The 14079-nt window shown below is 40.5% G+C and overlaps 2 protein-coding genes across 2 annotated transcripts; one reads left to right on the top strand and one right to left on the bottom strand.

The window, feature by feature from the left end:
- The first annotated feature begins 308 nt into the window (after positions 1-308).
- On the top strand, positions 309-1858 carry LOC101299952 (peptidyl-prolyl cis-trans isomerase NIMA-interacting 4-like). Its single transcript, XM_004297236.1, has 3 exons — positions 309-336; positions 426-836; positions 1530-1858. The coding sequence occupies exons 2-3, from the start codon at positions 436-438 to the stop codon at positions 1570-1572; spliced, it is 444 nt and encodes a 147-aa protein (XP_004297284.1). The 5' UTR covers positions 309-336; positions 426-435; the 3' UTR covers positions 1573-1858.
- An 8029-nt stretch (positions 1859-9887) lies between these two features.
- On the bottom strand, positions 9888-11979 carry LOC101299579 (galactoside 2-alpha-L-fucosyltransferase-like). The gene is made up of 2 exons (XM_004298364.1): positions 11760-11979; positions 9888-11377 (listed from the first exon to the last, which is right to left on the bottom strand). Exons 1-2 carry the CDS (start codon positions 11971-11973, stop codon positions 9888-9890), a joined length of 1704 nt encoding a protein of 567 aa, XP_004298412.1. The 5' UTR covers positions 11974-11979.
- Between the last annotated feature and the right edge of the window lie 2100 nt (positions 11980-14079).

Here is a 14079-nt window from a genome sequence, read left to right as displayed (position 1 = left end):
TTTTATAAAGAAGATCCTGAATAAAGTCGGGAGTCTATTGTATACCCTGATCATGGTTCATTTCAATACGATACATATTTGTATACTCAAATTTTTTTTTTTTTTTTTGGTCATTTCTTCATGGAAAATGCAACATTTAAGCTAACGGGCTAACACGATTAATTCAAACAAAAATCTGGGCCCATTGTTTTTATCCCAAGACGAGGTCCATAGTCCAACTCAAAACCAAGTAAAAAGGTAAAATTGTAAATATCGCATATATTCGAGGTCAACACGTGCTCGCCTTTCATCGTTTGCTATCAGTCTCAGACACTTCGAGTCCAGGTCAAGCAGAAGGTGAGAGCCTCCGCAGTTCAATCGGTAAGTTTCAAGGTTCGATTTTGGCGAAAAGTTTGTTTAATTTCGTGACGTTTGGAATCAATTAGGGTTTTAAAGATGGGCAAGGACGCCAAGGCCGGAGGAAAAGGGAAGGGAAAAGCCGCAGCCGGCGGCGGCGGCGACGAAGGCGGAGGCTCAAAAGGAAAAGGAAAGTCCGGAAAGGGCGGCGCTTCCGATGGGCTCGGTACCTGCACGTATGTGAAGGCAAGGCACATACTTTGTGAGAAGCAGGGCAAGATCAACGAGGCCTACAAGAAGTTGCAGGACGGTTGGCTCGGAAACGGCGATAAGGTCCCTCCGGCGGAGTTCGCTAAGCTGGCTGCAGAGTACTCCGAGTGTCCGTCCGGGAAGAAAGGCGGCGATCTCGGGTGGTTCCCTAGGGGGAAGATGGCTGGCCCTTTTCAAGAGGTGGCCTTCAGCACCCCGATTGGGGCTACCAGTGCTGCTTTCAAGTCCACGTATGTGTTTGGTTTTTTTTCTCTCTCGCAATTTTCGATCTTTGTGGTCTCTCCGATTCATTTGTTAGTCTCTGCTATGCATTTGATATACTGATTCTTTTGCCTCTATTATGCATACTATAATGTTTGCTCTACATTGGAGCAGAGTAAAGTACTTGTTTATAATTGTGATACTGAAATTCGTAGAAAGTTGTTGTTGGTTATGGAGGATGTGTTTCGGCTCTTTGGGAGTGATTGGGTGTTGATTGTGTAGGTTATTAGCAAGACATTTGTTAGAGGGATTGAATTTATTAGTAAACAGGCACACTCTAGGATCTCATTCTTAACTCTTTTAAGATATATTTAGGGACTCGCTAGCCATTGGTTTGGCATTGGATTCCAAATTTGTCAGGGGAAAAACAAAGCTTCTGTTTATTGTAGTGATCTCCAGAGGTTTTATGGTTATGAGTTTGGTAGAAGTATTGTAAAATTTTATTACCCCAAACCTCATGGAAGTCATAAAATGCTAAACAATTTACCTATTTTAACACCCCATCTTGAGACAGAGTGAATGGGATTGAAATCTACTGGGGTTGATTACATCTCTTCTCTAATAATCGCGCGTTTTTAAAAGTATTATGTCACTCCATGAATTCTGTTTCAGTTATTATTGTTCCCCACTTGCTGAGCTTGTTTTGTTGTTATGGTGTGCAGGCATGGTTACCACATTATCTTGTGTGAAGGCAGAAAGAATTAACAGCACCGTGATTTCTGATGGAGCAAGTCTGAAACTTTGGCCGTAAGAATGATATATGTACTAGTTAGATTTTCCCTCATTGTGAATTGCTCATGCTCTCTTCCTGCAACATCATGTGGTGTTGATTTTTACTTTTCTTTTTCTTTTTCCGGAGACTAGTGCAACAGGTTTGAATAATAACATTCTATATTTATGCATCAAACATGATCCTTTCGCAGATGAAAGTGTCGATTTTCATTTTTCTTTTTCTTTTTCGGGAGACTAGTTAACATTATATATTTATGGCAAAAAACATGATCAGTTTGCTAGTATTCTTTAGTTGATACTGTAAGTAAAAGTACTCTGAATGGGTTAAAAATCGTGCGAGATAAATTAGACTCTTAATGGCTATATCCCGCCAGTTCCCCTGTGATTTTTACCACCAGATTAAGACTCCAGGAAAATTTGATGCAGTCATTTGTCAAAAATTGTGTGCTAGAGCGAGAGATCTTTCATTGGTTGTGACTGAATCTTAATGCAAACCCCACTAGCAACGCTAATGGATGTTATCATGCTATATTTCAGGCAAAGGGTACCGTAAGATCAGTGTGCAATGGTAAATGTTCTGGTAGTGTTGGTGTCAGGTTTTCAGTTACTCGATTCACTCAAATTAACAAAAAATTCCTTTCTAAAACAAAAAAACAAAAAGTTCTGAAAATATAGACAAGATGGCAAGAAGAAACAGTGTGATCTCATTAAAAAAAAAAGAAAAAAAGAAAAAAGAAAGATACGATGGCAAAATAAAATGACAAATAACTGGTCTGTTCTGGTAGGAAATTTGAAGGAAAAATATGGATACGGCACGATTAGTTGTGCAATCAAAGGATGAACTGCAGTAGATCTTAGTAAAGAAGAAAGAGAAAGGATGGCATGCAGGCATACATTGATATTACACACACAAATACACACACGGGACTGGTAACTGGGAGTGCAGACACTCAAGGACAAGGAGTGCTGCTGTACATGAAAAAAAAAGAAAAAAATGTACAACAAAACAGAACTCATAGGCATTTTCCCTGAAATCCCTGATGTCTTCTTTTCAATTATTACACCACTCAATAACTCAATTCACTCAATCAATCAACATTCAATCAATCAACATGTTCGGGCCCTTCCAGCATAAACTTACTTAGGCACTTCAACAATCAAGACTCCACTTCTAGCTAACAATCAAGCTCTCTTCATATCTGGATGCTTTGCCATGGATACTATTCGATCTGCATATCCTTATTACCACGTACATAACATACATATATACGTTTATTTCATGATGGAGTACTCACTTTTTCACCCGTTTCTTCAGATTCTTGGAAGCGCGTCCTCCATCTATACGAAAATGTAACACTCTAACATATATGAACATTGCATCGCTACTGAACAAACTGCAGAATTATAGAGGAGAAGATTTAGTGTATAATCAAGAAAAGAACCTGTTTAGTTTGAAAACCATTGTGTCAAAATAATGCAACGGATACAAGCTAGCTAGCTAGATCCACCAAAACAAAGTCAAGCAGAGACAATCCTCCCTAAACTAATTATTAAACACAAGAAAGTTATGCAAGGTGGCCATGCATACACATTTAGTTTCACCCCTTAATGATATCACATTGATCATGATGGGAGCCATATTGATAAAGCTGAAAACAACAGGTAAAGAGAAGTACAAGTAAGTACTACAACGTTGTCGAATACATGAAAGACTATATGAATAAGTAATGTATGTGCATGTGGATTCCATTCTATAGCACACCCATTAAGAACAAGAAATTGCAACTATTTTGACCATATGAATCATATATATGTATTTCTAGCTATCGCTCAGTCCTCACTAATGAAACATTCAACAAAATTACATCAATATTTGTAATATGTATAGAGTTCCATTTTCAATAATTTTATGGTGGTATAGATCTGATCAGTTCAACATGGGAACAAAAGAGACATTATAAGCTCTGACAAGCAAAATCAAATTTTGTTCAAATATCTAAACCAAACTCTTTCTGACGAGGCTTGAATAACTTTCGTTACTAGGGTTTTCACAATTAAGGATTGAGCTGGCTATTGCTAACTACTAGTGCACCTACAGAAAGAGATGTAACATTAGTAAAATTCTAAGGCTTAGACAACTTAAGAAAGTTGCTTAGAGAGAGCTCGGTAAATACAGTTCCATAGAGAGCTCGCTAAAGACAACTACCTAAATAGCTGTCTAAATGAAAGGAAAGAAAAGGGGTAATAAATCCCTTGGAAGCATGGAAGGAATCATAATTCCTATATTTCAATCCTTTACTCAATCCATTGGCTTGGATTTTCTCTTATCAATTATTGTTGTAACTTACAGTCATTGGATTGAGTAAGGATGATGTTGAAGCCTTAGATTGTTATTCAAGCAAAATCCAAACAACATGAATCTAAATAGAGAACCCAAATTTTTGGTATCATGGGGGGCGAGTGGGGAAAAGAGATTTCAAAGGCCTCATTGAGGGGTGGGGACGTGAGGTGAGAAGCTTCTCATCATGTAATAGGTCACTAATGTTAGGAAATCTGGTTCACCCTCCGAATTCCCTAGCCCAAGACTGAAACTGAATGAAGACAATATCCAGAAACAATGTAACACGAACACAAGATATTTAACGAGGTTCAGTCAAATCCACATGACTTATGTCCTTGGGTGATGATGATGGATCCACTAAACGAGAAGAAGATTACAACTGAAGAATAATTCGGTTCTTCCACCTCAAATAACCTATCTCCTCACACTCTAGACTCTCAGCAGAGAACTCTCAAATACATCTGATCCCTCATAGCTTGCAACTCTCAAGATCATAACTCTCAAATGATCTACATCACACCACACATAAAACTATGCCTCTAAGGTCCTATTTATAGACTCACTGTTAGTCCGACTTACATTAAGATTTAGAATCATAGCAGGAATCCTAAACCTTTACTCTTAAGGATAAACTCCAAGAATCATAGATACACTAGAATAACTTACCCAAAACGTCCAGAAGTAAAGTCTCCAACAACTTACTCAGTGTCAGTTTTGTACGTCAACATTGTCAAACTATCATGACAAGTTCTTTGATTTTCATATGAGAAGGTCACTCTCTTCCATGTCATATCTCAGTCTGACAGCATCACTACATCATTTGTTGAGTTCGCCTAGTCCAGCTAGGAATCTTTCAAGGATTCAGTTTTGCTTGGCAAAACTGATGACTATCAGTGACCAGCCGATCAAAAGAGAGAGAGAGTTGATTGGCTGGTCACTGATCGTCATCAGTTTTGAAAGTGTGGTTATTCCTACTTTGGCAAGAAACTGTGTGGGGGGGGGGGGGGGGGGAATCAAACGTTGATTTTCGAGATTTTCTAGATATTTCGTACATAGTCTGGCCAGCAAAGCTGCCGGAGGGTTTTCTTATAAAATGAAACTCTTACTATGACACCATGAAAGACTTTCAAGGTGGGTGCAGGATAAAACAAATCTTCATTTGTCCATCCTTACAAAGGCCAGAAATCCCTGTTTTTGTATCATCGAACTTGCTCTTTGCTAAGAGGAAACATATTTCTCGAAGGACAAGAGATTTCTCTTGCTCGAATATGAGATTTTGAAGCTCAATTAAGATTACCAATGAAATAAGCTCGAATACATGTCAAAATGAAAAAAAACAAAACAAAAATATATTATAAAAACAAGTAATTGTTGAAAAGAGGAAGTCATATGCTATACAATCAATTCTTGTCAAAAAAATTATCTTTTACTGATAATTTTTTCAAAGCATACCAAAAATTCAATGATCGACTAGAAAAACTAAATAATCTGACTCAACAACCCCGGCCAAGAGACATTCTTCAAGTTCAACCCTAATTATTCCTCCATACAAAAACCACCTAAACCGCACCAGCCCTTCATTAAAATAAAATAAAAAATATTAAAAAAAACCCACCTAAACCTCATGCATCACAAATTATCTCATTCTTAGAATCTTAGGCAATTGATCCCTAGAAGTTTTTGGAAGACTATTAAGTTAGAGTGTAGTATGTAGTGGGGTAGTGACAAAGACCATCAAAAGTTGTCTCAATCTTAAGCAATTGATCCTTACAAGTTTTCGGTGTACTTTATCAACTTAAAGAGTAGTATGTAGTGAAAATCATTTTCACCGGGAATCAATTCTTCATCCCATAAATACCTTCAATTTGTTTGTCAACCTAATAAGATCGACTTGCGTCTTTCGATCAGTAGAAGAACTTTCATTCTCTACAAAAAAAAAAAAAACAAACACACACACACACACCCTCACATCTTTCTAAATGTAAACATCTTAATCGTAAACCCCAATACTTCTTTTTACCACTTATTTTCTGTCCAACTCATTTTGAACTAATCCGATCCATAAAATTATATATGAACTATCTCCACCGACTCCACGTATCAAATTATATACAAGCTAGACCGGTTCATCTAACTGCGACATCTTTTTTACTTTTTATCATGTAGCGTTTTTACTTCTACCATCTACCGTCACCACGGTCTGATGCCTTCCAGACAACGACCCAATCTGGGTTTTGTCTCCTCTGTTTTTTTCATTTTGGTCAAAACGACGAGCCAGATGGTTAGCTGAGCAGTAAACAATAATAATGGGGGTCGCATATTTACGGACAGATGGAGACTCAAACACTAGACCAGTACTCCAGAGAGTTTCCTTTTTATCATGCATTTATATTACCTGGCAACAACAACAACAACAACAAAATAAAGGACATTAGTGGTGTCAACAGAAAAAATATCTAACTTATCGGTTGTTGGGAAAAGTAGTGCAAATCATATACGTGCTTAGTCTTCATTGTCTATCCCTAATAAAGAAGCAGATTTGATTCGTGGATGGCAAATTCCCAAATATGGAATTTCGTTTTAACATTAAACTATAAATAATATACCTGATCGGGAATGTAACGGAGTTCGTTGGTTCAGCCGCCGAGAGTGAGGGCGGATTTAACGTCGAGCCTCCATGCAAATCCTCCGCCGTCAATCCTCCACATATCACAAGGCACCAACTGAGAGTAGTAGCTCTTGTTGTTGTTCCGGCTCTCCGCCACCGTGTATTTCAGTTTCACTTGGCAAGTGAACGCCGTGTTGTTCGCCGTGTATGGCAGCTCCTCATTCATCCATAACCACACTGTTACCTCCGGCAACAGTTGCTGCTGCCTCGTCATCATCACCATCCTCCTAAAAGCTCCGTTCAGCCACTGCACTCTGTTCCAACAGTCCGATATGAACCCCGGACACGTGTCGTTCTCCAATCTTCTCATTCTCTCCTCTAACCCAAACCCTTGAGCAGAACTCGGAGCCGTCATGCATGTGCCGCTCACGCACTCCACCGTCACCCACGACTCCACTCCTCCCACCCGATCCATCACCGCCGACGGATCTGACACGCTCTCAACCTCCTGCTTCCCCATCGCCGCCGCTCCACTCAAACTCAAGCTCAACCAATGACCGCCGTCCCCAACAACCCTAGCATCAACCTCACAGCTAGATCCGCCACCGTGCTTGGATCGGTCGGTACCGCTGCTACCACTATCATCTATCATCTGAGGCAGCAGCTCCAGTGTCTCCACGCGCTGCTGCTCACCCGCCGTTTCCTCTTTCCCCTTACTCTCTTCTTCACTACACTTCCGGACCGACCTAACGTACTTTCTCTTGGTCCTTTTCGGAAGCTTATCCGAAGGTATGCCTCCGGTGAAGGGCTTCGGCGCAATCGGCCGGTACTTGAGCAGTAAGCGATTCAAAACAGAAGAACCGTCAACATCTTTGCCTGCCTCCATATCTCCCTCGCTGTTTCGATCTCACACTCTTGGAATCTCACCACAGCTACTACTGCACTAAAAGAGAGCAGCTAGCTGTGAAGAAGCAACACCGTACAAGATCAGCAGCTGGCTTAGCTTTGCTATGGGTTGGTTTGGTATAGATTTTTCTCTCTTGCTTCTTTCTACGGTTCAGTAGGGCCGATAGCAGCCTAGCCCCTAAGGTGGATGTAATTGAGTCCATGGGGCCCACAATGCATCCAATGACTGGCCACTAGGTATCAGTCATTCTGCCGAATCAAAAGCTTAACGTGGGGCTGCATTGCGCTTCGTCCACTGATACGACGTCGTTTGGATCTTCCCCTCTTTTAACTTACATGCTACCTGGTCGCGTGAGATGCACCTCCATAAGCTCTTCCACAAACGTGGCGCGTGGGGGAGGTGTGCGACTGGGAGAAGTGCGTGGAGGGGTTGTTGTTATGGGTCGCCATAGATTAGGAGGGCTTGGTTGGTCCAATGGGAGAGCAAAGATATTTGACGCCATTCGAGGAGGTATTTCTATTATTGGTAAAACTAAATATCCCATAAATAGAATTGTTAAAATTTCTATTATTGGTAATGTTAAATTTTCCATTATAGGGATATGACTTTATTGGTTGCCACCTGCCATCTGTTACAACCACAAAAGACGAATATAATCCCTGCCTCCCGGTGTCACTTGGCCCACTCGCTACAATGATTAACATTATATTTTCTACCTAATTGCGCATTATTCTTGGAAATACATGATTAGTCAACTTACATTAATACCCCCGTATTTAGGCAAGATATTTTTTTTTTTTTGACAAAGGGCAAGATATTTATTTGACTTATCCTAAACCCAACTTTAAACCATTTGATTTATAATAAGTATCACTAAATGTACCCAACAAATTACTTAATAGACCTAGCAACAAATATTGTATCTCATTAATAAAACTGTTAAATTCAATAAAAAGACATAAAACTTAAACCCCGAACAATTAACGAAAGAACATCCTTAATTAAATTATTGTATATGAATAAGTCACATAACTCTCTCTAAGATAACAAACATCAAAGTATCGATAATTAAATAATATATTTATTTATTAATATTAAATTAATCTTTTTAAAATAATAACAGCTTAGATATTATTTATTTATAAAGGTTTCACTGTACCATTGTATAAGTTATCTTAATAATGTCATCGGATAGATAAACCTGTTCGCTTTGATCCTCATGTTTGATATTGAAATGGAAATGAATAGAAAAAAAACCACACCAATTAAGTGCCCTCTTTTTACCTGTCGGTGAGTCGTAGCTTGGTTGGTTAAGGTGTTTAACTGACAACTTTGAGGTCATAGGTTCAAACTTCACTGACATATGTAGGGTGTGTGAGTTATTAATAAAACGTTTTAAAAAAAAAAGGTGCCCTCTTTTACCTCCCTCGTCCCTGTTGAAGCCACAAACAAAAAGTATGATGACTCATGTAAATCTGACATCTTAGAATATAAATATACTCACAATCGAAACTTATGACAAAAACTGAATAAATATTTTCAAATTGAGTGGGTTAAATATTCTTAAATTTGTTATTTAATTACCCGCTTTTGTCTTAAGGATATTTTGTATTGAAAAGAAACAGAAAACAAACTGTTAATCACGTGATATCTCACACTAATATATCCCGGTGGTGACCCAGACAAACAGTAATTATATTCGTCTTTCGTGGTGGTAGCAGCATCGTCGTCTGTCCCTATGAGAGGAGGTGGAGTAAGGTAGGGTTAACTGGTTAAGTTATATACCTATTGGAAAATTTTCCATTCCTTTTCAGGACGATATAGAATACCGGAAAACTTGTCGGTTTTTCTCGAATGTAGTTTTCTATTTTCTTTTTGGAATAAGGCGTCGACAAAGCTTTGGACCAAGAAGAAGATGCAAAGAATGAAAGGAACATTTGAAGGAATCCTTTTTTCTTTTCTTTTCTGAAACAAAACCCGACAGGTTTGTTTTGTTTTTTTTTTGTTGTTTTCTTCTTTGGGTTCTGGTGTTTCGCTTAGGGTTTTGGTAACAAGCTTGAAACGAGCAGATCCTGTATATATTTCATAATTTCCTACTAATTCATCTGCCCAAAACGCGAAGAGACAAAAGCCACTGTTAGTTTTATGCTACTTTACTCGGATCGATCAGAATAAAAGTCTGGCAAAACTAAAAGAAAAGAAGAATCAAATGCATGATGCTAGCTTCAAGTTAAAGCAAAATGATTTCTAGCTTAGCTATCATATAAATCATATGAACAACATTCATGTTAAGCATAAATGGATTATGGTCGCATTACATCCAATAATTTCGGAGAGATAGAAGCTCTGTAAGTGATAATGGATTCATGACTATTAACTAGCTGAAGGCCCCATGAGAAAGACTACAGCTCTATGACTCCTATGAGTGATAATCATGACTCGTGAATATCAATAAGCTGAAGGCCCCAGCTGATATCCTCACAATGCCTTACATGTGGTAATATTGCACCTGTATCAGTTCCTCTTTTCTCCTTGCAGTCCCACAGTGGCGGAGCGTGAAAACAAGGCTCCATCGATTGGAGTCGACGACAAGGTGGATTCGGGACCGTTTGGTTTTCCGGCTTGAAGAGAATCCATGGTTTCAGACCTCCAAGACCTTGAGCCACATAGCCAAATGTTGACCATGCACTTGTGACCAACACATCAGAGAAACTTAGTAGAAACATTTCTTCTGCCAAGGCTTTTCTGTCATGCAGTTTATTATCTGTCCTTTGCTCTCCTTCATGGCTTGGTTGGAACACCCCAATTAAGTCTCCAGTCACAGCTGGATGTTCCCAGTACATAGTCCTTAAATTCTCAGAGTAATCTGGTTTTAAAGAAGTGATCAGTACCGATTTCATTTTCGGGGTGCCTGACGATAAAATGTCGACAATAGGCTCATTCTGCTCATCTACTCGAGGCAACAATTTCTCAGTGAAAACACAGGCTAAAATTTGATCCATGACATGCTTAAAAGGACCAGGCCCAGCCGGTTCGAAAGTTCTGACTTGAATCCCAACCCTCTCGTCTGCCTTTGCCAAATAAGCATGGTAATACCTTGTGATCAACCCCCATACATGATTAGACGGATGAAAGAGGTACCTACCCAAGTGATGGAAAACAGTTTCTCTTTCAGGGAACAACTTGTTAAGTTCTTGCTCGAAAGTTGGCATCAAGAAAAGTGAAGGGACAAAGTAGTTATCGGTTTTCATAACCAACCAGTCTACTTTCCCTAGATGACTCTGCTCTTCATCACAGAAAAACAACTTGTCTTGATCATCATAATCATGGCCTAGATGGAGATACACATACGAAGACGGTAACGACAACTCGGATGAATTACTAGTCTTTTTCAACATGTTCCCGTAACAACGAGGAGAAGTCTGATCGAACTTGTCAAAATGGCTTTTAATGGGGAAGTGACTGGAGAGTAGCCATGATGTATCTGGAAACGGCTCGCAGAAGAGGTCAGGCAAGTCCTTTCCAGGGTCCAGTAGGAGAACTCTGTTTGTGAGCAGAGCATAGACGAAAGCTGCAGTTATACTCAGTATTCTGTTTCCCAATCCACTATTAGCTATCCATACCACATACTTGCACTCATGGGATGCACTAGTGCTCTGACCATTAGACTTCTTTTTGAGCTGTTTCAGTGATGCGCTGTAGGGTTTGGTATTCGGCCCACATCGTTTATGAAGTTGTTCATAACTTCTGAGTCTAGAGAGCAGATAAGAAGATGGTTTGTGAGTTGAGATTTTGCGGTAGAAACTTGATTGGTACCTGCTGAAACAAGCCCCTTCATCAAACCCAGGTGCAAGGAGTCCGCCATATAGTTTGTCTTCTTTCGGCATTTGGGTAGGTAATTCAATCTCAGGTAAAACATTTTCTGCAACATCAAATTAAACTTTGTTCTCAGCGAGCTAAATTTTGTCATTTATATATCAACTCTTTCTGTATTTCAATTTTGTCAGTGACATTATTAACATAGTCCCTATCATCAAGCAACAACTTAAGCCCCCTTATTTGAATTTTTCAAACAATTATAGGTACATTTTTGCACATTTAAACATTCTAACTGAGATGGTGACAAATTCTTAGGGTTGAAATCAGAACCTTCCTTGACATCATTATCGCGCCACATCATCATCATGACCATGAATCATCAAACATGAATAACATTTCGATACGTAAACGATAGATTTCATACCTTAAAACTTCAATGAATTCCAAAAGAGTAAATAAAAATTTGAGCTGTTATGGATACGTACCTGCTGAATTCGACGAGGTGATATTTGAGACAGGAGCTGCTGGTCTTAGGAAAACTTCAATATTCGAAGAGGTGGTAACCAGAGACGAAGGCGTTTCCAAAACCCTTGCGTCTGCGAAACCCTTGATCCGATCGGCAGGTGGGTCGCCGCGAAGAACAAGAGAGAGAGTGATGAGAACTGGGAGAGACACGAGAAGAGAAGCGAAAATCTTCATCAGATTCATTACTATAAAGCTCTGAGCAGAACAAATCTCCAAAAACCATATAATTATATTTCTGACTGTTTGATTTGGAAAGAACACATAGAAGGAAAGCTGGTTTGGACTGGGAGGACTCTGTTTCGGAGTTTCTGGTTGAAGAAGAGGCTCTGTTTCGGAGATGGTAGTTATACCAAGTCCTGGTCTTAGAAACGAGCGGGTTTCATTTCCTCTTCAACGGTCCAAATGATTTATATTATCGAAAATTATTATAATGATTAGAAAGATCAAAGTCTAGCTACAGTAATTTATACAAGTCAAATATTTCATTAGTACAAAACGTTCTATTTAGTTCCACGAAGTTTAATGAAATATCCGGCTATAGTAACTGTAGTCGGTAGTTGAGAACTACCTTCCCTGCCTATAGACCAGTCATGAAACTTATAGACCGACATCCGGGCTACCTCGCCATGGTGAAAGATCATTGGTACCACATCGGGAAGATGCTCTCCTAAGCTTCACAAGAAGACATCATAAGAAGATATATGTATAGTTTGTCCCACATTGGAAATATGTAAAAGGAGGGAACCTTCCTTAGTTATAAAAAGAAGGCTTCCCATATGTAGAAAGGATCTGATAGATAGAGAATTGATTCTCTCTCTCTCCCGATCCCAAAGGCCTATTGGTTATGATAGTTGATTCGTAAGTGGATGTAGCCATGTCCTCCGATGGCATGGTGAACCACTATATGTCCTTTTCTCTTGCCCATGTTGTTTATTGTTCATGTTTGTGTTCCACCATGATTCTACATAGTCTCCGGGATTATGCAGAAACATTTGGCGCCGTTTGTGGGAATCATTAGGAAAAGTCACGTTGCTCTGCCTCCGAAAGGCAGTTTATTCAAGTCCATGAGAGCAATAGGTCCATCGGGAGGTGCACAAGCCCAGCAAAGGGCTAGCTAGTCAATGGGCTAGTAAAGGTCCAGCCCGGTCCAGCCATCTAGCCCAAATATGTCAATGGGTCAAGTCCAGGTGTCCCGCCCGGGTTCTCTTTATCTTCAGGACGTCAGAGAGCCAAGCCGCCCGCTCGGGTTCATGACCGGCGCCTCCAGCCATTACCCGGAGAGCATTCAACGGCACCTGGAGCTCAGTCATGTCGGCTGGGAGCTTCGCCGATGACGACCCACTCCTCCCGCAGCCGGATCATCTTATTTTCCCGGCTGCTCCGCCGGCAGCGTTTGAAGGCCGCTCGACTATTTTCCTCCTGGGATGCAGGGGCTGAGAGGATCAGTCATGTTGGCCCTTCCACATCGATTACCCGGGGATGGATCAGCCAGGAGGCTTCGCCCGTGACGGTTTGCTCCACCCGCTACCCGGTTATCTTCTTCTCCCAGTGGTTCCTCTCCCGGGTCCGACGGCTCCTCTCCCGGTGACCTTGCCTCAGGTGCAGTAGCAGCTAGCCTTCCGTTCTCCGGCGAAGGAAAGATGAGGGAGTCGGTCCGGACGGGTCTTCTTACTCTGGGCACCCAGCTCAACAGCAGCTTTCGAGAGCCCGGAGGCTGTCACCCTGATTCAAAAAAAAGGGGGGAGAAAAAGAAGGGGCAGAAAGACAAAAAGGAAGATGACAAAAAAAAAAAAAAACACACACACACTATGGACACCCGGAGGGAGGGGCACCCGGAGCTATTTAATTCCTTAGTCACGAGCGGGATCTGCAGCAGCAGTGTGAACAGCCGATAATTACTCATCGGATCTCGGTGGCTTAAAAAAAAAACCTATACAACACGGGTAAGGCAACATGATTCTATTCTACGGGATACTATAGCATGAAATGCCATTCTACCGTACCTCCTATGTGCACCCATTCTGCAGCTATTCTCACAGATAAGTCCCTATCTTGTTGGTTCGTGCAAGTTCATAATATTGATGCCATGATTTCGTCCTACTTGCAAATCAACCTGTATGTATATGAGTATGCATGCTGGTCAGCGGGTAGGCATTAGACCGAGAGACATAAGTTATTAAAATCCCGAGTAATATCAAGCGAGATAGGCATTAGACCGAGAGGCATAAGTCATTAAAATCCCGAGTAATATCAAGCGGGATAGGCATTAGACCGAGAGGC

Source organism: Fragaria vesca, linkage group LG4, assembly GCF_000184155.1.
Source record: "Fragaria vesca subsp. vesca linkage group LG4, FraVesHawaii_1.0, whole genome shotgun sequence".
Taxonomy (NCBI): domain Eukaryota; kingdom Viridiplantae; phylum Streptophyta; class Magnoliopsida; order Rosales; family Rosaceae; genus Fragaria; species Fragaria vesca.
This window is presented reverse-complemented; position numbering and strand designations above follow the sequence as displayed.